Source organism: Sinocyclocheilus grahami, unplaced genomic scaffold (genome assembly GCF_001515645.1).
Source record: "Sinocyclocheilus grahami isolate Dianchi unplaced genomic scaffold, SAMN03320097.WGS_v1.1 scaffold88.1, whole genome shotgun sequence".
NCBI classification, from domain to species: Eukaryota; Metazoa; Chordata; class Actinopteri; order Cypriniformes; family Cyprinidae; genus Sinocyclocheilus; species Sinocyclocheilus grahami.
Window position 1 is genome coordinate 1,634,567 of NW_015505267.1, and position 27,329 is coordinate 1,661,895.

At 36.7% G+C, this 27,329-nt stretch overlaps 1 protein-coding gene and 2 long non-coding RNA genes across 3 annotated transcripts in view; all 3 read right to left on the bottom strand.

Moving 5' to 3' along the window:
• Positions 1-27,329, bottom strand: part of LOC107587046 (protein-methionine sulfoxide oxidase mical3a-like) — a gene marked incomplete at its 5' end in the record, with an annotated part of 64,013 nt that overhangs the window by 26,080 nt on the left and 10,604 nt on the right. The window contains 10 exons of the mRNA XM_016274651.1: positions 3,283-3,478; positions 5,997-6,087; positions 8,096-8,193; positions 8,627-8,813; positions 17,054-17,164; positions 17,741-17,824; positions 23,150-23,251; positions 26,198-26,377; positions 26,474-26,545; positions 27,134-27,144. Of these exons, the coding sequence (XP_016130137.1) occupies positions 3,283-3,478; positions 5,997-6,087; positions 8,096-8,193; positions 8,627-8,813; positions 17,054-17,164; positions 17,741-17,824; positions 23,150-23,251; positions 26,198-26,377; positions 26,474-26,545; positions 27,134-27,144 (1,132 nt within the window). The remainder of the gene's footprint in view (positions 1-3,282; positions 3,479-5,996; positions 6,088-8,095; positions 8,194-8,626; positions 8,814-17,053; positions 17,165-17,740; positions 17,825-23,149; positions 23,252-26,197; positions 26,378-26,473; positions 26,546-27,133; positions 27,145-27,329) is intronic.
• LOC107587037 (uncharacterized) lies at positions 11,825-12,965 on the bottom strand. Its single transcript, XR_001609429.1, has 3 exons — positions 12,793-12,965; positions 12,359-12,454; positions 11,825-12,147 (listed from the first exon to the last, which is right to left on the bottom strand). It is a non-coding gene; the product is annotated as an uncharacterized lncRNA (long non-coding RNA).
• Positions 14,056-15,213, bottom strand: LOC107587036 (uncharacterized). Its single transcript, XR_001609428.1, has 3 exons — positions 15,024-15,213; positions 14,590-14,685; positions 14,056-14,378 (listed from the first exon to the last, which is right to left on the bottom strand). It is a non-coding gene; the product is annotated as an uncharacterized lncRNA (long non-coding RNA).

A 27,329-nucleotide genomic window follows, 5' to 3' on the forward strand; every position in this document is an offset into this window, starting at 1 on the left:
CCTACCTTCTTTTAAGGCTGTTTTTCAAGGAAACAAATGATTGCATATGGATTCATTTCCACTCAGACAAATAAGACAAACACAGTCAAAGTGATAACTCTTTAACTTTATTTACACAAGCAATATTTGGCCTTTATGACTACACATATATTCTAGATTTTAAAAGATTTAAATACCCTGTTGTCAGTAAAATATTCTTAAATAATATATCCTTCAATAATAAATACAAGTTATGGTTACCTTGCCTTTTTCCCTTCCTATTAAAGCATATCAGATAAAGAATTTTGTTTTAATATTAATGAACTTTTTTAACATTAATGAACCGGTGGACATGTGTATGACTAATACGTCTATTCAGTGAAGCAAATCCCAAACCCCAAATCAAGCCAGTGAGAACATTTTGTGCATGTAATTAAACAATAAAAACATGACTGTGATGGTGGAAATGGTTAGAGGAATGAAGCATGCAATCCATAAAAAAAAGAATCGATTGAAAAAACTCATCACCCGTAAACGAATTATAACCGATGTATTCAGAGCTCACTGAATAACGAATATGCCTCATATAGTGATTATATAGTGACAGACCCCATGAATAAAATAGTGTGTCGTGTTCACTTGATGCATGATTTCAGACTAATCTGATCTTCTCACCCAAAAGCTAAAGGAATACTAAAAATAAAGGAAATAAATAATATAATATTCTTATTCTCACACATTGTACTAGGGTAGACCTTTCATATTTTTTTATTTTTCAGCCATATTTACCCCACAATCTAAAAGTATGAAAGAAATTATATTTTGCATGAAGAAATTGAAGTCTGTTTTTAGGCCAATTCTATAAAGTCTAAGTCTACTGTAAACCATAACTATATATAACTTTTAGCACTGCAATAAAAAATATAAATAAACAGGTCAGATGATACAATAATAATGATGCCATTTTCTTATTTTCTTAGACATAACAGTAATACAAATTATATTTTTTGGCATTAAACGAACAAAAGAAAATAATGCAAAACATCTTAACAGTCCTAAAAATAAGTTTTATTTTCTTTACGCAAAACATAATTTCTATTTTCTTATTTTTAGGTGAAATGTAACTAAAAAAATTATTTATGAGATTCAAACCTCTAAAATCTCTATGACTAATTCTATGATTAATATATTAATGTTGCTAAAACGTCTCAAAAAAATCACTATAACTATTTACACTTTATATTTTTCACCCTAGTAGCACGAACTCACCGGAAGGTTTGTATTGTAAATCATTCTCAGTGATACACACATGAAGGGCGCCACAAGCAGTGGTGTTAGTACTATGCAGAGGAGAATTAAGAGGTGAACAAACACTGGGACAGAGATGCAAGGACTGATGGGAGTGTAGACCAATCACAGGCACAGATGCAGGCACTAGCTCAGCAACAAGCTGCTCTGATAGGAGAGGGGAAAGGTAAAGCTTACAGAGTCCACCAATCACAAGCATTGATACGAGCACTACGTTACAAAAGGCGCACAGATCAGAAACTTAAAGGCACTAATATATACAGTGGAAGGACAGAAAGGAGAGTAACAAAAACAGGCAATAAATAAAGAATATTCATAACACATGCAGGCAAAAAAGGTTAATTATTATTACACTTAATATGTTATCTTGATATACCTTAAGATATTTCTAAGCCACTTCAAACATTTTAAAAGCTCTACATTATGTATTTAATTAATTAACAGTAGTTAACACTTAATTGATATGCCTTTTTGCCTGGATGTTTTACTCAATCAAAAAAAGAAATTTAATTAGGCTGCACCACTCAGAATAATATACATATTCTATACATCCAACTGATTTACAATGAGTTAATCATTTGTGACATCATCAGGGATACACAAAATAAGCAAAATATCACTCTATATCACAGCATGTGCGAGCAGGAAGTGCCCCGATGAGCTCAGAGGCTGGAAGCGGGTCATGCTAGAGAATATTGAGCAGGATGTTGAGAGTAAAGCAGGAGAGCAGATAAACGCAGTATGCAAGGAGGAAAGGAGAATCTAAGGGATTGTGCGCCACCTGATGGCGGGTCCAAGACATTGCTCGTCGCAACGCGCGCAGGGTGCCCCCTACTCCACGAGAGAGGCACAGAACGGGGCCTAAAGAGGAAAGGCGGGTACCTGAGGGCCGGCGTTCCACAGGGGCCTGAGAAGTTATGGCTTGGCCTGGGGCATCCACTGTGTTGGGGGTTACCGCCAACATCTGGGGCTCCTAGGACCACAACAAAAAATGTCTGAATATATTAGCCTTTTTTTGTTATTACAGCATTAAAAAAATGATCAAATAGACTGCACAGCCTGGGAATACAGTGTCAGAAGAAAAACTCTGATAAAAAAAGATTTTTCCCCAAACTCAGAGACTAAAGAAGTAAGAACCTTTGCATTTACTGGAGCGGGTTAAATAAGACCAGAAATTAGTATTAAGAAACTATTTTGATTTCATGTTCACTTTAGGACACTTGCCTGCATTATTTAAAAGTTTTGATTCCAAGCCAGAACATTTGAAATTCAACAGGTAGAAAGTAATGGCAACACTGTGTCCTCAAATTATGAGCTTCAAAGTAGTCTAGGACAGTGAATCTCAACCATTTGGCGTACCGGACCCCAGTCCAATTCAGAACCATCCTCAAGGACCCCCAGAACAAAATTGACTCGTATCATTTGTGCCTTTGTGAGGACCAAATGCAGTCAAGAATAATTCAAGTTAGCTGACTTGTCCAGTATTTGGCCATATCATCAGCTATATTGGAATTTTCTTTCATGGGAACATGTCATGTCAAAATATACAAAATTTATACAAAAATTCATACTGTCCCCCTGGCCTTATGTCAAGGACCACTAGGGGACCACGGACCACTGGTTGAGAAACACTGATCTAGGACACCAGTCCTTGTTACTTCAAGTCACTTTTCTTGAACAAAATGACAATATGACAAATTTAAATAAATTTTGGCTTCTGCAATAAAAAAAAATATTTCCTAACTCATTTCTATCATGTGAAATGGGAACAAAAGAGCGTGGAAAATGTAAACACTTTTGTCACACATTTTAATTACAGCAGAACTATGTTAGTAAAGTACTACTAAGTACTACTAATGAACAAGCACAGATTGAATTATATTATGTAATGATTGAAAATGACTGATAATTAATTATTGGTGCTCGCATGATAGAGACTGCATAGCAACACACTAGAACAGCATAACCAACATGATATAAATATGAGGGAGATACCTGGATCCCTCCTCAATGTCGGTGGCTTTGTCCAGCACACTGCTGAGGTTGTGCTCGGCCAGCGTCTCCTCGGGCACCTCCTGCAGCTCCTCCTCTCTCATCATAGAGAGACGGTAGTTCTCCAGCTCGATCCTTTCAGGAGTCCCTTTAAGACGTTTGGCCACGCTGGGCTCTGTCACCCCGTTCACCTCTGTCACTGTGATGGACAGAAAAGGAGGAGAAAAGAGAAAATGTCATACATGTAAACAGATCATATGTAACAGATAGAAAGTGGCTCACGGGTGTTATGCAGGGGTGCCATGGTAGCAATTAGCATAATTTTTGCATAATATAATTAATAAATTCTTGATTTAGTTAAAGCTAAAAGCATTAGGTGTCAATACAGAGATGTATAAAGACTACGTTTATTATAATAAATATTTCATATAATTCATATCTACAGTCCACCCACCCTACCTTCTTTTAAGGCTGTTTTTCAAGGAAACAAATGATTGCATATGGATTCATTTCCACTCAGACAAATAAGACAAACACAGTCAAAGTGATAACTCTTTAACTTTATTTACACAAGCAATATTTGGCCTTTATGACTACACATATATTCTAGATTTTAAAAGATTTAAATACCCTGTTGTCAGTAAAATATTCTTAAATAATATATCCTTCAATAATAAATACAAGTTATGGTTACCTTGCCTTTTTCCCTTCCTATTAAAGCATATCAGATAAAGAATTTTGTTTTAATATTAATGAACTTTTTTAACATTAATGAACCGGTGGACATGTGTATGACTAATACGTCTATTCAGTGAAGCAAATCCCAAACCCCAAATCAAGCCAGTGAGAACATTTTGTGCATGTAATTAAACAATAAAAACATGACTGTGATGGTGGAAATGGTTAGAGGAATGAAGCATGCAATCCATAAAAAAAAGAATCGATTGAAAAAACTCATCACCCGTAAACGAATTATAACCGATGTATTCAGAGCTCACTGAATAACGAATATGCCTCATATAGTGATTATATAGTGACAGACCCCATGAATAAAATAGTGTGTCGTGTTCACTTGATGCATGATTTCAGACTAATCTGATCTTCTCACCCAAAAGCTAAAGGAATACTAAAAATAAAGGAAATAAATAATATAATATTCTTATTCTCACACATTGTACTAGGGTAGACCTTTCATATTTTTTTATTTTTCAGCCATATTTACCCCACAATCTAAAAGTATGAAAGAAATTATATTTTGCATGAAGAAATTGAAGTCTGTTTTTAGGCCAATTCTATAAAGTCTAAGTCTACTGTAAACCATAACTATATATAACTTTTAGCACTGCAATAAAAAATATAAATAAACAGGTCAGATGATACAATAATAATGATGCCATTTTCTTATTTTCTTAGACATAACAGTAATACAAATTATATTTTTTGGCATTAAACGAACAAAAGAAAATAATGCAAAACATCTTAACAGTCCTAAAAATAAGTTTTATTTTCTTTACGCAAAACATAATTTCTATTTTCTTATTTTTAGGTGAAATGTAACTAAAAAAATTATTTATGAGATTCAAACCTCTAAAATCTCTATGACTAATTCTATGATTAATATATTAATGTTGCTAAAACGTCTCAAAAAAATCACTATAACTATTTACACTTTATATTTTTCACCCTAGTAGCACGAACTCACCGGAAGGTTTGTATTGTAAATCATTCTCAGTGATACACACATGAAGGGCGCCACAAGCAGTGGTGTTAGTACTATGCAGAGGAGAATTAAGAGGTGAACAAACACTGGGACAGAGATGCAAGGACTGATGGGAGTGTAGACCAATCACAGGCACAGATGCAGGCACTAGCTCAGCAACAAGCTGCTCTGATAGGAGAGGGGAAAGGTAAAGCTTACAGAGTCCACCAATCACAAGCACTGATACGAGCACTACGTTACAAAAGGCGCACAGATCAGAAACTTAAAGGCACTAATATATACAGTGGAAGGACAGAAAGGAGAGTAACAAAAACAGGCAATAAATAAAGAATATTCATAACACATGCAGGCAAAAAAGGTTAATTATTATTACACTTAATATGTTATCTTGATATACCTTAAGATATTTCTAAGCCACTTCAAACATTTTAAAAGCTCTACATTATGTATTTAATTAATTAACAGTAGTTAACACTTAATTGATATGCCTTTTTGCCTGGATGTTTTACTCAATCAAAAAAAGAAATTTAATTAGGCTGCACCACTCAGAATAATATACATATTCTATACATCCAACTGATTTACAATGAGTTAATCATTTGTGACATCATCAGGGATACACAAAATAAGCAAAATATCACTCTATATCACAGCATGTGCGAGCAGGAAGTGCCCCGATGAGCTCAGAGGCTGGAAGCGGGTCATGCTAGAGAATATTGAGCAGGATGTTGAGAGTAAAGCAGGAGAGCAGATAAACGCAGTATGCAAGGAGGAAAGGAGAATCTAAGGGATTGTGCGCCACCTGATGGCGGGTCCAAGACATTGCTCGTCGCAACGCGCGCAGGGTGCCCCCTACTCCACGAGAGATAAGGAGAATCTAAGGGATTGTGCGCCACCTGGTGGCGGGTCCAAGACATTGCTCGTCGCAACGCGCGCAGGGTGCCCCCTACTCCACGAGAGAGGCACAGAACGGGGCCTAAAGAGGAAAGGCGGGTACCTGAGGGCCGGCGTTCCACAGGGGCCTGAGAAGTTATGGCTTGGCCTGGGGCATCCACTGTGTTGGGGGTTACCGCCAACATCTGGGGCTCCTAGGACCACAACAAAAAATGTCTGAATATATTAGCCTTTTTTTGTTATTACATTATTAAAAAAATGCATTAAAAAAATGATCAAATAGACTGTACAGCCTGGGAATACAGTGTCAGAAGAAAAACTCTGATAAAAAAAGATTTTTCCCCAAACTCAGAGACTAAAGAAGTCAGAACCTTTGCATTTACTGGAGCGGGAGCAGCAGGCGCAGGCCGCTTTCTCTGTGCCAGACCAGAAAGTCGGTAGCAGTAGTGTGGTTTACAGTAAAACTTCCCTACAAGAGCGAAAACACACACAAATGTACTCCATTAGCATCGGTTTCCAGACATAAATCGGAGAAAACCCAAATGAGGTGATTTATCAAAATGCGAAATTCAACAAATGTGGTTGATTTCCGCCTAACATGCACATCTGTAACTACGCCATAATATATTAGCCTTTTTTTGTTATTACAGCATTAAAAAAATGATCAAATAGACTGCACAGCCTGGGAATACAGTGTCAGAAGAAAAACTCTGATAAAAAAAGATTTTTCCCCAAACTCAGAGACTAAAGAAGTAAGAACCTTTGCATTTACTGGAGCGGGAGCAGCAGGCGCAGGCCGCTTTCTCTGTGCCAGACCAGAAAGTCGGTAGCAGTAGTGTGGTTTACAGTAAAACTTCCCTACAAGAGCAAAAACACACACAAATGAACTCCATTAGCATCTGTTTCAGGACATAAATCGGAGAAAACCTCAAATGAAGTGATTTATCAAATGCGAAATGCAACAAATGTGGTTGATTTCCGCCTAACGTGTATATGTGTGACTACACCACGTGGGAGTGTACAAAATGGCTCATAGTTAATAAAGAATCGTTGATGTAGAGAAACGGTCCCTCTGTCTCATACAACTATATCCCACTGTGTTGGTCACAAAGCATCTCATGACAGCAAACTATGAGCAAGCAGGAAATTAAAGAAACTACATACATTAATCAAAACAGCTCTATAGAGTATTCATATTAAAGGGTTAGTTCACCCAAAAACTCACCCTCAACTCGTTTCAAACCCGTAAGACCTTCGTTCATCTTCGGAACACAAATTCAGATATTTTTGATGGAATCTGAGAGTTGAGAGAAATTCAGAGAAATTGAAGTTGGGCCACTGATGTCACATGGACAGTTTTATCGATGTCCTTACTACGTTTCTGGGTCTGGGAACATTTCAGTTGTGCTGCTGTCAATGCAGGGTCAGAGAACTCTCAGATTCCATCAAAAATATCTGAATTTGTGTTCCGAAGATGAACGAAGGTCTTACGGGTTTGAAACGAGTTGAGGGTGAGTTTTTGGGTGAACTAACCCTTTAATATGAATACTCTATAGAGCTGTTTTGATTAATGTATGTAGTTTCTTTAATTTCCTGCTTGCTCATAGTTTGCTGTCATGAGATGCTTTGTGACCAACACAGTGGGATATAGTTGTATGAGACAGAGGGACCGTTTCTCTACATCAACGATTCTTTATTAACTATGAGCCATTTTGTACACTCCCACGTGGTGTAGTCACACATATACACGTTAGGCGGAAATCAACCACATTTGTTGCATTTCGCATTTGATAAATCACTTCATTTGAGGTTTTCTCCGATTTATGTCCTGAAACAGATGCTAATGGAGTTCATTTGTGTGTGTTTTTGCTCTTGTAGGGAAGTTTTACTGTAAACCACACTACTGCTACCGACTTTCTGGTCTGGCACAGAGAAAACGGCCTGCGCCTGCTGCTGCTGCTCCCGTAAACCCCAAGGTAATGACTTCTTTAGCATCTGTGTTTGGGGAGAGAGCAAGGTTTTTTTGTTTGTTTTTTTGTTTTATTAGCCTTTTTTTGTTATTACATTATTAAAAAAATTTATTAAAAAAATGCATTAAAAAAATGATCAAATAGACTGTACAGCCTGGGAATACAGTGTCAGAAGAAAAACTCTGATAAAAAAAGATTTTTCCCCAAACTCAGAGACTAAAGAAGTCAGAACCTTTGCATTTACTGGAGCGGGAGCAGCAGGCGCAGGCCGCTTTCTCTGTGCCAGACCAGAAAGTCGGTAGCAGTAGTGTGGTTTACAGTAAAACTTCCCTACAAGAGCGAAAACACACACAAATGTACTCCATTAGCATCGGTTTCCAGACATAAATCGGAGAAAACCCAAATGAGGTGATTTATCAAAATGCGAAATTCAACAAATGTGGTTGATTTCCGCCTAACATGCACATCTGTAACTACGCCATGTGGGAGGTTACAGAACAGCTCATAGTTAATAAAGAATGGTTGATGAAGAAGAGAAATGGTCCCTCTGTCTCAAACAACAATATCCCACTGTGTTGGAAACAAAGCACATCTCATGACAGAAAACGATGAGGAAGCAGGAAATTAAAGAGATTAAAAATAGCCAATAGTTAAAAAACAATTTTAAAAAATTACACGTAGAAAAAAATAAAGGTAACTTATAAGTAGCTACAGTATGAATAATATAATCAGGAGGGATTTTAATTCTGCATGGATTTCATACCGTCCTCAACATCGAAGGCGTAGGAGGACAGGCGGAGGGTGGTGCCGCAGTAGTCGCACTTGAAGCAGCTGCGATGGAAAAACTTTCCCTCTGCGCTGAGACGCTCCATCACGTAGACGCGCTTCCGACAGAAAAAACACACATCACTGCCTCCGATATTCTGAGGGAACTCCTTCCGCAAGGAACCCTGCAGAGAGAAAGACATAGAAGCGAGTCATGCTAGTTCAGGTCTTTTTTTTTAATGAGAGCAAGGAGTGGCACCTAAACGCTTAGAAAGCTGTCAAGAAAGACAGCATGCACCAAAATAATTTACGAACTTTTGTGCTTCGAGGAGCTGAATGTCCATCTCTTGTGTAAAGTCTGGTGCATGGCAGAGTCAAGTTACCAAAGACACGAAAATAAAACTAATCAAATCTGTGTAAATCAACACAACTGAGTATACTTATATTGACACTACATCCTTAAAAATTAAATAATTAAAAATGGTTATAGAAATAGAAATTATAAAAATAAAATATTGAGAAACATTTTAGAAATTATAAAAAATAATTTACCAATTCTAAAATAATTCTAAATAAATAAACAACAAATAACGAAAACATGCTATAGTATTTTACAGACGAGAAAATAAATCCAGTTCACAGTTTCATCTGTAGCTCAGCATCGACACAGTGAACCTTTCTCACATCCTTTCGTTTGGAACAAAAACTGTTGCAGTTTAAGGGTACATGGTTTTAAAGCTGAAACAGACCAACTTTTTAGCCTTATATTGAATCTCGTAGAGGTGGCATTCTTGTCCAGTTGTTGTTGCTGCTGTGTCTTGATCCAGTTATCAGTGCACTGAATCATGGCATATGCATTGTGATCACAGAGAGTTATACTCAATACTACAAGTTAGCCATGTACCAAAGCAAAAATGAGCTATGCAGTCTCATTTGCGTACGCTAATACCACAACACTCATAATTCTTACCAAATCCCTTTTCTCAAGCAAGGGCCTGGGGTCGTCCTTAGCCTGAAGCTGATTGGCTATTTGCTCAGCCAGTGAGCTCACACCCCCTGTGTACACCTTTACATAGTGCTACAGGTGGTGAACAGAACAAAAAAGTTTTTTAAAAGCATAAATGGTTGAAAACTGAGTGGGATGCCGTGGCAATTTTCAAGACTATGAAAAATTTAAATAAGTAAATGTTCAATACAGATGTTCTTGCATGGTTATTTGTGTAGATGATAGAAGGCACAAGGTGTAATTCAGCTCGAAGCAATTCAAAGTGCTAAAACGTAATGAGGCAGGCAAGTTGTGAGAAACAGGCAACATGGAAAACTGTTAATTGAAATAAAACTTTCAGCCTAAAATTACAGTTTTACATCATGACATACTTTAAGACGCAAACATACACTAACTTTCAGAAGTTTGGGGTCAGTAAGATTCATTTATAAAAAATAAAAAAAATAAATTATTTAGCAAGGATGCATTAAACTGATCAGAAGTGACAGTGAAGATATATAAATAAACAAATATAAATTGTTATGTGAACTTTCTATTCATTAAAAGATCCTGAAAAAATTCATTATGGTTTACACAAAAATATTAAGCATTACAACCATTTTTCAACATTGATAATAAGAAATGTTTCTAAAGCACCAAATCAGTACATTAGAACGATTTCTGAAGGATCATATGACACTGAAAACTGGAGAATTGGCTGCTGAAAATTCAGCTTTGCCATCACTGAAAAATAAATTAAAAGTTTAAATACATATTTAAAAGAAATTATTCTATTTAAATATTATTATAATTTTTTATTATTGTTATTTTAAACTGTAATAATATTTCACAATATTACTATATCATGATTTTGGCCAAATAACAGCAGCCTTGGAGAGCATAAGGGACTTCTTTCAAAACATAAAATACATATATCTTACTAAACCCAAAATTTTGAATGGTAGTATAAGTGTTTCAGGGTCATGAAGAATTAAAAATAAAAAAAGTTTTTTCTTGCATGGTTATTTGTGTAGACGAGAGAAGGCACAAGGTGTAATTCAGCAATTCGAAACGAAGCAGTCAAGTTGTACCAAGGAAAACTGTTAATTCAAATAAAAACCTTCAACATAAAATTACACTTTTAAACATACTTGAAGATGCAAACCTATTTATCAGCACCTCCTGAAAAACTCACCCTGGGCTTTAACAATCACGCTTGAAGCATGTTCAATTCAAATTCAATTCAAAATTTCAATGTTGCATGAACATGCAGATTAGTTTCCTTTTTGCAGCTCATGAATATAAGTCACATCCAGCTTACAGCTGTGTTAAAATGTTTGGCAACATACAGTACTAGTCCATTTTTGTTGTATTTCAACATTCTCAGCTTCACATACTGATACATACATCTGGTTACACACATGTAAGCCTGGAGAGAGACACCTCAGAAATTTTTTTTTCACAGAACCTATTAACGGAGTGTGTTTGAAAACACATCCATGCCCACACACGACTCAAGCATTTCAACATTCTCAGCTTCACATACTGATACATACATCTGGTTACACACATGTAAGCCTGGAGAGAGACACCTCAGAAAATTTTTTTTCACAGAACCTATTAACGGAGTGTGTTTGAAAACACATCCATGCCCACACACGACTCAAGAACACAGCAGTCATTAGATGCATCACTGCTACCTGCCGGAAAGAGCTGGGAGAGTGCAGAGGGCTAAAAGAGCTGGCATCACGCGCTCTGTACCACTGCTCTGTGAAGAAGTCTGGCGCCTTTTTCTTAGAAAGACGTAAAGACAGAAAGAGGGACATAGAGAGAGAGATGAGGGATGTAAAGGAAAGACGACGGGAACAGCAGGTAGACAGGCAGAAAGAAAATTAGAAGTCAACAGCAAGTGTACAATTTACACACTTCAACACTGATAATAATTACAATTTCTTGAGCAGAAAATCAGCATATTAGAATGATTTCTGAAGGATCATGTGACACTGAAGGCTGGAGTAATGATGCTGAAAATTCAGCTTTGCCATCACAGGAATAAATTACATTTTAAAATATATTCAAATAGAAAAATTGGAATGATATTTCACAATATTACTGTTATACTGTATTTTGAACAAATGTAGCCTTAGTGCGCACGATAGACTTCTTTCAAAAACATAAAAAGTACCAACCCTAAACTTTTGAAAGGTGGTGTATATTGCTGCTTCCAAAACGATTGATTATTTATAAAAGCAATAAGCCACAAGAGGCCATGTTACAGTGATTTTACCACACTTAAGGAGTGTTTTTTGCCAAATCTGTGTTATAAGGCCAAAAGACTGCTTAACTGCTAAAATGCATCAACGGTTTAAGGCTGTGCATGGAAAAAAGTGTGTATTCAAGGACAGCCAGTGCTGAGAGTTCACCTTTGGCTTTGCTGGTTTGTCTTTAAACTGAGAGGCTAACCTCTCGGTTCTCTCCTGAATGCTGGGAATGTGTAAAGGCACGTGATCATCAGAACGCAAAACCTCCCTCTGCTGTGAGAGAGATGCAGTCTTAAGTCATGGTGTTAGCACAAGGAATATCACCGTTTTCTGCAATACTGTGAATAAAATCCATTAGGAAAAACCTTTTTAGTTGTGTAGAGTTACGTATAAAGCATTCAAACCATCATTGGTTAGAGGAACTGTGTGTTTAAGGTACAGACGAGACGTCCATGCATATCTCTCCATGCTCAGGCAAGGCTACCTGATGCTGGGGGTCAGAAGGGTAGAAGGGTTGCTCAGGACTGAGGCTGTGGGTCAAAAGCCACTGCTCAAAGAACCGTGATGGCTTTTTCGTAACCTTCACAAAGCAAGAAAAATATAACTTAAGTTCAAGACAAGTCAAGGCCACGACTCAAGACTTGGCGTCATTATTGTCTTTAACCTGGTCTTGACCAAGCTGTCTGATATTGTCCATCATCTGTTAGTTAAAGAGATAGTTCACCCAAAAATGAAAAATCTGTCATTTACTCCACCAGCAACTGTTTAGTTACCAAAATATCTTATTTTGTGTTCAACAGAAGACAAAAAGTCATACAGGTTTGGATTAACTTGAGGGTGAGTAAATGATGACAGAATTTTCATTTTTGGGTGTACTATCCCTTTAAGAGCATGCTGTTATCTCTTCAATTGCTCTACCTGTGGCTTGTCCTTCCTGTCAGGCTTGCCTTTAAACCTAGCGACTAGAGTGTCCACTCGCTCTTGAATGCTAGGGATATGTATGGGCTCTGGCTTGTCCACATTAGGCAGGTTATCTTCCTGTAAATGGAAAGGCTGATGAAACTATTACTTGGGTTAGAAATCTCCTCTGGATGTCGTATTGTAGAGTGTTGCAGCTGTGATGACTAATTTTCTTGCATGGTTATTTGTGTAGACGAGAGAAGGCACAAGGTGTAATTCAGCAATTCGAAACGAAGCAGTCAAGTTGTACCAAGGAAAACTGTTAATTCAAATAAAAACCTTCAACATAAAATTACACTTTTAAACATACTTGAAGATGCAAACCTATTTATCAGCACCTCCTGAAAAACTCACCCTGGGCTTTAACAATCACGCTTGAAGCATGTTCAATTCAAATTCAATTCAAAATTTCAATGTTGCATGAACATGCAGATTAGTTTCCTTTTTGCAGCTCATGAATATAAGTCACATCCAGCTTACAGCTGTGTTAAAATGTTTGGCAACATACAGTACTAGTCCATTTTTGTTGTATTTCAACATTCTCAGCTTCACATACTGATACATACATCTGGTTACACACATGTAAGCCTGGAGAGAGACACCTCAGAAATTTTTTTTTCACAGAACCTATTAACGGAGTGTGTTTGAAAACACATCCATGCCCACACACGACTCAAGAACACAGCAGTCATTAGATGCATCACTGCTACCTGCCGGAAAGAGCTGGGAGAGTGCAGAGGGCTAAAAGAGCTGGCATCACGCGCTCTGTACCACTGCTCTGTGAAGAAGTCTGGCGCCTTTTTCTTAGAAAGACGTAAAGACAGAAAGAGGGACATAGAGAGAGAGATGAGGGATGTAAAGGAAAGACGACGGGAACAGCAGGTAGACAGGCAGAAAGAAAATTAGAAGTCAACAGCAAGTGTACAATTTACACACTTCAACACTGATAATAATTACAATTTCTTGAGCAGAAAATCAGCATATTAGAATGATTTCTGAAGGATCATGTGACACTGAAGGCTGGAGTAATGATGCTGAAAATTCAGCTTTGCCATCACAGGAATAAATTACATTTTAAAATATATTCAAATAGAAAAATTGGAATGATATTTCACAATATTACTGTTATACTGTATTTTGAACAAATGTAGCCTTAGTGCGCACGATAGACTTCTTTCAAAAACATAAAAAGTACCAACCCTAAACTTTTGAAAGGTGGTGTATATTGCTGCTTCCAAAACGATTGATTATTTATAAAAGCAATAAGCCACAAGAGGCCATGTTACAGTGATTTTACCACACTTAAGGAGTGTTTTTTGCCAAATCTGTGTTATAAGGCCAAAAGACTGCTTAACTGCTAAAATGCATCAACGGTTTAAGGCTGTGCATGGAAAAAAGTGTGTATTCAAGGACAGCCAGTGCTGAGAGTTCACCTTTGGCTTTGCTGGTTTGTCTTTAAACTGAGAGGCTAACCTCTCGGTTCTCTCCTGAATGCTGGGAATGTGTAAAGGCACGTGATCATCAGAACGCAAAACCTCCCTCTGCTGTGAGAGAGATGCAGTCTTAAGTCATGGTGTTAGCACAAGGAATATCACCGTTTTCTGCAATACTGTGAATAAAATCCATTAGGAAAAACCTTTTTAGTTGTGTAGAGTTACGTATAAAGCATTCAAACCATCATTGGTTAGAGGAACTGTGTGTTTAAGGTACAGACGAGACGTCCATGCATATCTCTCCATGCTCAGGCAAGGCTACCTGATGCTGGGGGTCAGAAGGGTAGAAGGGTTGCTCAGGACTGAGGCTGTGGGTCAAAAGCCACTGCTCAAAGAACCGTGATGGCTTTTTCGTAACCTTCACAAAGCAAGAAAAATATAACTTAAGTTCAAGACAAGTCAAGGCCACGACTCAAGACTTGGCGTCATTATTGTCTTTAACCTGGTCTTGACCAAGCTGTCTGATATTGTCCATCATCTGTTAGTTAAAGAGATAGTTCACCCAAAAATGAAAAATCTGTCATTTACTCCACCAGCAACTGTTTAGTTACCAAAATATCTTATTTTGTGTTCAACAGAAGACAAAAAGTCATACAGGTTTGGATTAACTTGAGGGTGAGTAAATGATGACAGAATTTTCATTTTTGGGTGTACTATCCCTTTAAGAGCATGCTGTTATCTCTTCAATTGCTCTACCTGTGGCTTGTCCTTCCTGTCAGGCTTGCCTTTAAACCTAGCGACTAGAGTGTCCACTCGCTCTTGAATGCTAGGGATATGTATGGGCTCTGGCTTGTCCACATTAGGCAGGTTATCTTCCTGTAAATGGAAAGGCTGATGAAACTATTACTTGGGTTAGAAATCTCCTCTGGATGTCGTATTGTAGAGTGTTGCAGCTGTGATGACTAATTTGTCACGGGTCCTCTTGAAATTTTCCTATGGGGTTTTTCAATTCATGAGTAAAATATGGTCTGTGGTACAATCACTGTGGTACAATGGACATATTGTTGTTCAATGTAAACTGTACACATTTATGTTGTAGAGCAAAAGTCCAAGTATCATCAATTTATATTTACCACAGACCTTGTTTTACTCATAACTTAAAAAACTCCCAATTAAAATCCCATAGGAAAAACTCGAGGGAATCCATGGTGAATTAGTCTTCTGGCTTTTGACGTCACGGGTCCTCTTGAAATTTTCCTATGGGGTTTTTCAATTCATGAGTAAAATATGGTCTGTGGTAAAAAAAATAACTTTTTTTACTTGGACATATTGTTGTTCAATGTAAACTGTACACATTTATGTTGTAGAGCAAAAGTCCAAGTATCATCAATTTATATTTACCACAGACCTTGTTTTACTCATAACTTAAAAAACTCCCAATTAAAATCCCATAGGAAAAACTCGAGGGAATCCATGGTGAATTAGTCTTCTGGCTTTTGATGTCACTGCTGCAGCAAGTTTTTGTAGTTTTAATTCTGAAAGCTAATAAATATATTGAAATTACACATGGTTAAAATATAACATGTTTATTCCACAAATTTACTGAAGTTAACTGTAGTTCTCCAAACACAAATGCATGCATGTTCACGAAGATGAAATGGAAGTTACAAATCTTCAAAAGATTATCTGGCAAAGTTTTAAGAAAAGCCCCATGCAGTTGTCATGGTCACTTGTTTATCTCTGACTGGTTAACATTATGCTGTAGAGAACAGACATAAATCAGTTCCACCCTATCATTAGCTAGAAGATCTCAGACTAAACTAACAATCAAAACTAGAAGGGTAACAGCCCCATATTTCTGAAACAAAAATGCAACAAAAGCATGGTGGCCCATTCCAGTATTTTCATTAAAATGATGCTAACCAAAATACAATTTCAACTTTATCAAACACTATAAAATAATTTTTTTTGGTTTCCAAACCTGTACGAAATATTCCATTTCAAGTTTGGGTAAATTGGTCATGTGTAGGGATGTGCAAAACCACATACTTCCAAAACTGACAAGCCTGACTGAATGATAAACGTGTTTAACCACAGCTACAAATATTAAAACAAAGAAAAAAAATGTCTGAAAACATCTAGATAAACTACATTTAATAACTCATTAAATTGATCAAAGATTGAAAATGACACTAAAGACATTTATAATGTCTTAAAGATTTCTATTTAAAATAAATGTTCTTCTTTTGAACTTTTCATCTAAAGATTCTGAAAAAATAATGTATCATGGTTTACACAAAAATATTGATAAATCAGCACAAAATCAGCATATTTGTTTTATTTTATTTTTGCGACTGATATGAGCCAGAATCATGCCTAGAGCATGAAGTTATAAAAACAATTCTGAATGAATATATGAAGTCAAAATATTATTTTCTTTTTTTTTCTTTACATGTACTTGTAAAGGTATTTGAAGCTTACCAATATTTAACAATAAGTTTATCGTTATTGTTTTCTATGTGGTTTTTATACAATTGTTTGCAGAGTTCAAACCATTGAAGTATAAAAAAAATATATTTTTTATTGCTGATTTACTGTACATGGACGTTGCCATGAATACGCCAGGAGGATTGATCAATACACTGATCAAGACAAACAGCTCTGCGCCATAAAGTCTAAAAACCTACAAAAACCTCATCTCAAGAGACTGCAAGAGGAGACGTTCTGTTATAACCAGCCCCTGTGAGAGATGCTGAGGTTAGTACAGGAAGACAGGAGAGTGTCACCTGTGCATGTGGAAGAAACGATGAAGAGAATGAGGAAGATGAGGGTGAGGAAGAAGAAAGGAGAATGGTTTTCTTAGGGCAGCTCCTCAAAACCTCAGTCCCGCTGCTGGCCTTCAGAGAGACAAGAGAGGAGAAACCCGTTCACATAAAATTACACAAATACAAAAACCTCACACACACTCAGATTAAAAAAACCTGATAATACCATCCAAACATCCAATCACCTACTACACACAAACACAACTGTAGTGATGACAGATAGGCGCGTTGTGTTAGAGAACAGTGTCCCATTAGAAGCAGAAAAACACAGCTGATAATCAAACCCAGTGATTTTAGTGACACTTAACACACACACACATACACAGACCTCCCATGCACAAGGAATGTCTAACAAAGCTATCAAAACCACATCTGAACCTCTACAATCTGAGAACAATAAGCAAAGCATTCAGCTCATTTGTCTCAATCAAACTGGAAACGCAAACAAAGAGCACCGAAGCACAGTGTGGAAAGATATGCCTCTAGGTCTCCAATGCATGAGCACGTCAAACAGGAAACTAACAACAACAGTACACAGGGGACTAAATGATCACCTCATGGGACTATCTTCTTGTATACTACACAAGGAAGGACAAAGGAGACACTATATTGTAGAAGTATAAGCAGGTCTTTTCTACAGCTGTGTACCTGCTCCTGTTTGATGGGGAGAGTTTGACACTTCAGTCTTTCCTTATAGCGAAAACTCATCTGCTCCTGTAACTGTGTGCGCCTCTGAACACACACAGAAAACATGAATTCAAGTGCCACGTTTTCCTCTCACTCACGCACAAGCACATGTTCATAACAGTTCTCTCATTAAAACAAACAGAAACACACTTAGCTCGCCAACTCATATTAAAGGGGTCATATGATGCAATTTCAAGTTTTCCTTTCTCTTCGGAGTGTTACAAGCTGATTGTGCATAGATAAGATCCCTGAAGTTGCAAAGACTAAAGTCTCAAAACCAAAGAGATATTCTTTATCAAAGTTAAGACTAACTAAAATGGTTCTAACACGCCCCCACATATCTACCTCACTATGTGGAAATATTTGCATAATGCCGCCAAAATGTGCACGCAAAGAAAGGCGGCGTGGTTTCAGGAACAGCAGTTAGTGTTGATGCAGCATGTCAGGGAGACGCTGTGTGTTTCTAGATGAAAGCAAAAGCACTTTATTTGGCCTTCCAAAAGTAGATGCATTTAGGAATCTTTAAGATTACTTACAACAGAACAGCAATGCATTTTATGGACGACCGTTTCGTGAACCTAGGAGAGGAGGTAATTCTAACTTTGCTATGACAATCTGGCGCTTCTGAATCAGCTACTGTTTTGTTATTAGTTTAAGTATTTGCTATTGACTGTTCAAATGCGGAGTATTGCGCATCATGTGTGTGTGTGTGCATGCGCGAGAGAGAGAGAGAGAGAGCGAGACACATCCCAGTGGAGTCAGCTGTCTTAAGTGTGGCTTGTGTGCTGCAAACACATACAGCTTCATCACTGTGTCTGTTACGAGACTCTGTTCCCCTTTCGGGCTCTGTCTTTACATTTATTTTGAAAGATGAAGCTCGCGATTATGGTAAGGGGGCGTTACAATTGCGACGAGTGCTTGCAGTGTTCGGCCAATCACAATGCACTGGGTCAGCTGGCCAATCAGAGCAGACTGCGCTTGTCGGAAGGAGGGACTTTGTAGAAAACGAAGCGTTTGAGAGAGGCGCGGCATAGAGAACCTACAACAATGTACAGTATTTGAAAAATAATGTGTTTTTTGAACATTAAAGCATGTCAACATATTCTGTTACACCAAATACACAAAATAATGATCGTTAAAAAAGCATCATATGACCCCTTTAATAAACCCAGTAATAAGACCTTAGAGAAGAGTAAAAGCTGCATTCCATTCAAAACTTTTTGGGTCAGTAATGAATGAATGAATGAATTTATTTACTTATAGATTACCTGTAATCAGCAAGGATGCATTTAATTGATGAAATGAGACAGTAAAGACATTTATAATGTTACATGTTTCTGTTTCAAATAAATGCTGCTTTTTTTTTTTACTTTCTATTGTGGTTATTTTCGATTCATCTCTCTCCTTTCAGGCTCATTGTAACTCTGTCACCAAATCAGCATTCTTTCAATTACGTCACATTGCCCAGCTCCATCGTTTCATTAAAGAGCAGGTCATATTGGTTTTTGAAAAATATCTCTTTTGCAGTTTATAACGTAGCTATCCTTAAATGAAAACAATCTGCAAAGTTGTTAATCAAAAAATGCTCAAGGACTCCTCTCTGTGCCAATCACAACAGGCTTGGCCAGCTGACCAATCAGAGAAGAGTAGGCTAATGGAAGGGAGGGGTTTGCTCTGAACTTGCTTGGAACGAATCGTTTCGAAATCATTGGCAAATGACTCTAATATTTTCTGTTTTCTGACCTTAGATGCATTTAAACCAGTTGTAGGGGATTCCAACACAATATTAGGACACTTTAAAATACCATATGACCTGCTCTTTAATGTCAAAGATGCTGAAACCATTATTCATGCTTTTGTATCATCCATCCTTGATTATTGCAATGCCCTTTTCACTGGTTTACCTGCAAGTTCTAATTTCCAGGTTACAGTATACTCAAAATTCTGCTGCTAGAATACTCACCCACACCAAGCGCTCTGCCCACATCACCCCAATTTTGTTCAATCTCCATTGGCTTCTGGCTGTATATTTCTGTATATTAGATACAAAATTCTCCTGCTTACTTTTAAATCGTTGCACAGCCTGGCTCCCCGGTATCTCTGTGAACTGCTCCTCCCTTACACCCAACTCGCCCATTACACTCCTCTGATTCTGGTCTTTTCAGTATATCTCTGTATCACCTCGTTTCAATGGGGGGTAGATCATTCAGCGGTGCTGCACCCAAACTATGGAATTATCTCCCCCGATCTCTCCGCTGTGTCAATAATATTTCTGAATTAAATCACTAGTTATCTCACCTGTTATCTGAATGTTGTCATTTGTAAGTTATGTCCCACATCCCTTTGTTTTCTGAATGTTATCATTCATATTTTGCGTCCTGTTTTATTTTTTTTTCATTCTAATTTTTTCACTTGTATTAGTGTTTGTCATTTTTGTTTATTATATTGAGATTTTTCTTTTCAAATTGTATCTTTACTGTAAAGCATCCTTGAGCACTGGAAAGGCAATATATAAATAAATCTTTATTATTATTCATAAAAAATCCTGAAAAAAATGATCATGTTTTCCACATAAATATCAAGCAGCACAACTGTTTTTATACATTGATAATAACAAAAAAAAGCACCAAATTAGCAAATTACAATGCTTTTAGAAGGATCATGTTACACTGAAAACTGGAGTAATGGCTGCTGAAAATTCAGCTCTGCCATCACATTTTAAAATATATTAAAATACAAAAGTAATTTTAAATTGTGAAAATATTTCACAATATTACGGTTTTTATTTTATTGTATCAAATACATGTAGCCTTGGTGAGCATTAGAGAATTCTTTCAAAACATTTTATAATTCGGTAACACTTTATTTAAGGGCCTCTTAACTAGTTGCTTATTAGCATGCACATTACTAGAATATTAGCCATTTATTAGTACTAATTAAGCACATATTAATCACTGGTTTACCTGCAAGTTCTAATTTCCAGGTTACAGTATACTCAAAATTCTGCTGCTAGAATACTCACCCACACCAAGCGCTCTGCCCACATCACCCCAATTTTGTTCAATCTCCATTGGCTTCTGGCTGTATATTTCTGTATATTAGATACAAAATTCTCCTGCTTACTTTTAAATCGTTGCACAGCCTGGCTCCCCGGTATCTCTGTGAACTGCTCCTCGCTTACACCCAACTCGCCCATTACACTCCTCTGATTCTGGTCTTTTCAGTATATCTCTGTATCACCTCGTTTCAATGGGGGGTAGATCATTCAGCGGTGCTGCACCCAAACTATGGAATTATCTCCCCCGATCTCTCCGCTGTGTCAATAATATTTCTGAATTAAATCACTAGTTATCTCACCTGTTATCTGAATGTTGTCATTTGTAAGTTATGTCCCACATCCCTTTGTTTTCTGAATGTTATCATTCATATTTTGCGTCCTGTTTTATTTTTTTTCATTCTAATTTTTTCACTTGTATTAGTGTTTGTCATTTTTGTTTATTATATTGAGATTTTTCTTTTCAAATTGTATCTTTACTGTAAAGCATCCTTGAGCACTGGAAAGGCAATATATAAATAAATCTTTATTATTATTCATAGCCCTTTTCACTGGTTTACCTGCAAGTTCTAATTTCCAGGTTACAGTATACTCAAAATTCTGCTGCTAGAATACTCACCCACACCAAGCGCTCTGCCCACATCACCCCAATTTTGTTCAATCTCCATTGGCTTCTGGCTGTATATTTCTGTATATTAGATACAAAATTCTCCTGCTTACTTTTAAATCGTTGCACAGCCTGGCTCCCCGGTATCTCTGTGAACTGCTCCTCCCTTACACCCAACTCGCCCATTACACTCCTCTGATTCTGGTCTTTTCAGTATATCTCTGTATCACCTCGTTTCAATGGGGGGTAGATCATTCAGCGGTGCTGCACCCAAACTATGGAATTATCTCCCCCGATCTCTCCGCTGTGTCAATAATATTTCTGAATTAAATCACTAGTTATCTCACCAGTTATCTGAATGTTGTCATTTGTAAGTTATGTCCCACATCCCTTTGTTTTCTGAATGTTATCATTCATATTTTGCGTCCTGTTTTATTTTTTTTTCATTCTAATTTTTTCACTTGTATTAGTGTTTGTCATTTTTGTTTATTATATTGAGATTTTTCTTTTCAAATTGTATCTTTACTGTAAAGCATCCTTGAGCACTGGAAAGGCAATATATAAATAAATCTTTATTATTATTCATAAAAAATCCTGAAAAAAATGATCATGTTTTCCACATAAATATCAAGCAGCACAACTGTTTTTATACATTGATAATAACAAAAAAAAGCACCAAATTAGCAAATTACAATGCTTTTAGAAGGATCATGTTACACTGAAAACTGGAGTAATGGCTGCTGAAAATTCAGCTCTGCCATCACATTTTAAAATATATTAAAATACAAAAGTAATTTTAAATTGTGAAAATATTTCACAATATTACGGTTTTTATTTTATTGTATCAAATACATGTAGCCTTGGTGAGCATTAGAGAATTCTTTCAAAACATTTTATAATTCGGTAACACTTTATTTAAGGGCCTCTTAACTAGTTGCTTATTAGCATGCACATTACTAGAATATTAGCCATTTATTAGTACTAATTAAGCACATATTAATGCTTTATTCTACATCCCTAATCCTACCCAATACCTAAACTTAGCAGCTACCTTACTATTAATAAGCAGCAAATTAGGAATTTATTGAGGGAAAAGTCGTAGTTAATAGTGAATCAGTGTTCCTTATTCTAAAGTGTTAACTAATTATTACTGACCTCAAACTTTGGAACAGTAGCATATATTTATTTTGCAAAAGAAAACAAGGAGGAAAGGAAGCATATTCTGTTAAGTATCTTGTAGTATTTAGGGAAAATATATGTTGATGCCTGAATGACAAATACCCAGGTATACAACAATTCATGACACATGAGCAGAATGAATTTCTGTGTAAATCGTTCATAAAACTACCTTTGGGTAGGCCATTTTAGTATGTCAATTTACAAAAGAATGGTTTCATGCAAAAATTCACTTCTTTTAGACCTCAATTCCATCTTTTTGAACTTAATTTAGTCAAATATAACTTTTTTTTTAATCTATAAGGCTACTTCAACTCGAACAGACAAGAAACTAGCTTTTGAAACAGCATTAAGACTAAATGAAGAAAAATTAACATGTAAGACATATTTCAACAAAACAAGCTTAGTTAAAAAAACAGTTCATTTAGTCACAAAGACAATAATAAATATGGATAAGTAGAGAGGTAAGTAGGTACTTAGAGTGTTAATGGTTGATGGGAATCTGGGAACATGGGATTGTACTACACTTTACCTTCCTCCATGCAGGGACTGGAGCCAGCCGCACTGACTCTTTCAGAGAGGGAGCGGCCGGAGAGGGGGTCAGTATGAGCCCCAGATCGGGCATGGAGTCCCCCTGTAACCAGTGGCACGTGCGTGTGATGGGTGAAGTGACCAATGAAAAGTGAGGAAGTGCCAAAGCCATTAACATCCATTGAATTGAGAAAGAACGGGAAGGGGGGGGGGGGAACAAGGATAGGCATGCAGAGAGAAACTGAAAGTAAATGACTGAACTGACTGCAGAAAAAAGGCCTGTAATGTGCCATGCATGAATAAAACTTAAAAACAACAACTACTAAAAACATGTGACCAGGGACTAAGTTTGAAACTACTTCATGCAGGAAGTATAAGGAAACAGATGAATGAGCAGACATCCAAACGAGTCAGTCCATGCATGAGTCAGACCATGAACACCTGAAAAAAACACTACCGTTCAAAAGTTTGGGGTCAGTAACTTTTGACTTTATTATCAAAAGTTTGTGGTCAGTAAGAATTTTTTTAATTTTTGAGAAGTCTTTTATGCTCACCAAGGCTGCATTTATTTAATAAAAATACAGTAAAACAGAAATATTGTTAAATATTATTATGCTGAAAAACAAAACTTTTCTATTTTAATACAAAGCTGAATTTTCAGCAGCCATTATTTCAGTCTTCAGGAAACATTCCCTGTTATTGTCACAGTTGAATACTCCTTAAGTTGTGCCGCTTAATATTTTTGTGGAAGGCAAGATACATTTTATTCAGGATTCTTATATTAATAGAACGTTACAAAGAAGACCATTTATTTGAAATTGAAATCTTTTGTAACTTGTAGTAAACACTTTACAGCCATTTTTCGATACCGTTGATTTAAGTTTATTAAAAGCTAGATTGAAACAAATTGGAATGTCAAATGAGACAACCTCTTGGTTCAAAAGCTACTTAGTGGGTAGAACACAATGTGTGCAAATGGAAGGCCATTCATCTGCACCATTGCAGATTATGAGGGGTGTTCCTCAGGGATCTGTTTTGGGGCTTTTGGTTTTTATTATTTATATTAATAATCTTGATTTTAATATTGGTCATGTTAATTTTCCTTTTTACGCTGATGACACTATTTATTGTAGCGCACCTAAATTACACCAAGCGGTGTCCTTACTCCAGAGTGCTTTTGATGTTGTGCAACAAAGGCTTTGTGGCCTAAAACTGACTTTGAATGTGACTAAAACTAAAGTTATGTTATTTTCGAGATCAAAGAAACAAGTGGCAAATCAACTATCACTCAAAACCTTACAGGGTACTATAATTGATGTAGTGACAGAATATAAATATCTCGGTTTTATGCTTGATGTCTCCTTATCTTTTAAATCCCATATTAATCAATTAAGGACAAAACCAAATGTAAAGCTTGGGTTCTATTACAGAAATAAACCCTGCTTTTCATCCGAGGCAAGAAGAAGATTGGTTTCTGCCACATTTTTGCCAGTCATTGATTATGGAGACATTCTGTATAAATCGGTGTCTACCAAACTTTTAGGTTCTTTGGACACTCTGTATCACGGTGCACTCAGATTTATATTAAATTGTAATGTTAGTACCCATCATTGTGATTTGTATAATAGAGTTGGTTGGATGTCATTATCAACACACAGACGTAACCACTGGTACACGTTTATCTATAAATCCATCTTGGGTTTACTGCCTCCATATCTTTATTCCCTCACCCAGCCTAAAGCTCTTGGAGCTTATTCTCTGTGCTCACAGTACTTGTACATTCTTTCGGTTCCATTTGTATGAACTGAATTTGGAAAACAAGCTTTTCAGTTTGCAGCGCCCAATGATTGGAACTTTTTACAAAACAATTTGAAGTTGCAGAACTTAGTGTCAATGAACAATTTTAAATTCTTGATTAATGTGCTGTTGAAGGAAGAATTCATTTGTAAATGTTTTTAATAGTTGTCAACACATTGTTTTTGTGTTCTTCTTATGAAATGTAGTGCTGCATCTTGGCCAGGTCACTTCTGTAAAAGAGATTTTTAATCTCAAAAAGTTTTACCTGGTTAAATAAAGGACAAATAAATAAAATTGCATCCTTTCTGAACAAATGTATTAATTTTGAACAGCTTTTGAACAGTAGTGTATAGATAACCCTTTATCTTGCATGGCTCCAGTAGGTAACATTGTCAAACACATCAGCATCACACAGATGCAGAGCATCAGGAAGGGTTTAGCTTCCTATAAAAAGCTCTCAAGTCCTCTCTCATGCCAGTCATTCTTGCTGGCTACTCCATTAGAATGGATCAGCATGATTCTGAGTCAATTTTCCTGTATAAAACTGATCATTTCAAACAATCTCGGCATGCTGTGCACTTCTAGCAGTAAGTAACAGCAGTTTAGAAGAGGATTCATCCCACTTGGTTAAACAAACCGTATAACCATATGGGTTTTTATGCTTGCCGCATAAATAAATCACCCAAATAGCACTGCAAAAGTAATGCTGATTCACGACGTGATATACTAACACTGCCAAAAACTACTTGAAATTGACAGCTGAGTTTGGCACAGTAACTACATATGTTCATGTAGTACTTTGCCTATTTCCTGGTAAGTAAAGATTAATTTTTTATTTAACTGAAGTTTAAAATTAAACAGTAGTTTGCACAGATTGAAGGGATAAAGTACAATCTAGTGTTACTGTTAACTAAACTCTCTCTTACTTAAAAATAAAGTAAAAATGAAAAAGAAATAATAAATGCCTTTAAAATAATATATATATAATAACATAAAAACTGGAAATATAAATAAAGCTAATTCAAAATATTAATAAATATTATAATTGTATATACATCATAATAAAATAACACTGGTACAGTCAGTCAGGCATTATTGCAGAACAACAATCATTTTGTTGCCAACTTTGCTTACAAAATTAATTGTTGATGAAGACTCTATTACACTTGTTACTATATAAGACTCCACAAATGTCATAGAAAGTCCACAGTCATTTTAGTGAGCAACTGTGCAAACACAAATTCTAACCCACCTGTCGCTTGAGTCCGGTGGACTGCGTCGGGGCGTTCTCCTCAAACTTCGCTAGCAGCTGTGTGGCCATCACCTTCACTTTATTGTTGTTGTTCACTGCAGCAGCCGAGTCATTTTTACGTTCTGCCAGAGCTGTAGCTATAGAGGGCCTGTCGTCTCGATTAACCCTCTGCAGCTCTTCCTGTGATGTTGGAGAACAGGAATGAATGGATTTAGACAAGTACATACACAAAGCAGTATGTTACACATCTACTGATCCAGGAAGATATGGCCTTACATCCTCTGACTGTCCAGCCTGGCTGGTCTTTCGTCTTTTTCCCAGTACATCCAGTTCCTTTTCTTTTTTATCCTATACAAAATGTGTGTAGGATAAGCTAAGATCACAATAATCAATAAATTTGCAGTAACAAAAAGAAACTTGTTTTTTGCAATGGTCACTCAAATGTGGTGGTCAAACACTTATAATGACGTGACAAAGATATGTAATGGAGGCAGGGCATTTAACAATTGTCTCATTCGAAAGAGGGCCTTGAGACGTACAATCGATTCGCGTTCGAGAGGGTTCCTTGAGCTGAAAGGATCCCCCGAATTTGGTGTGGATTCGCCACGCCTTTATGGTTATATGGTCATTCAAAGTTTCAATGGTTTTCCATAGACTTAAGCTTTAAAGCGTTTCATCCAGGTCGCCAGTAGCAAACAATGGAGCACAAAAAAGTTTCAAATCAGCGGCATATTGGCCGACACCGATATATCGGCAACAGGCTCATATCGGCTAAATGATATATCAGCCGGGCTCTATTTTTAATGATGGAAAGAACTACAGTAGAGAGTGCATCTTTTATGATGATAGTCCAAAGCTCATTTTCAAACCAACACTAAAACCTTAAAACGTCAAACATTTTTCTTTTTAACTTTGCTTGATCTCCGGTCTTCTCACACTGCGTGGGCCTATGACATACACGTCCTTTCCAATTCAATTTTTGTTATTCTCTGATTCTCTGCGGCATCGTTTGTGCTCCAGTCCTGCATCTCTAAATATAGCACCGTAATAACACAGAGCTTTTGTTGGGATCAGCATGTGGCATACTGCACTTACATGAGGTCTGGTCTGTAACAGTGGATGAGCGCACACA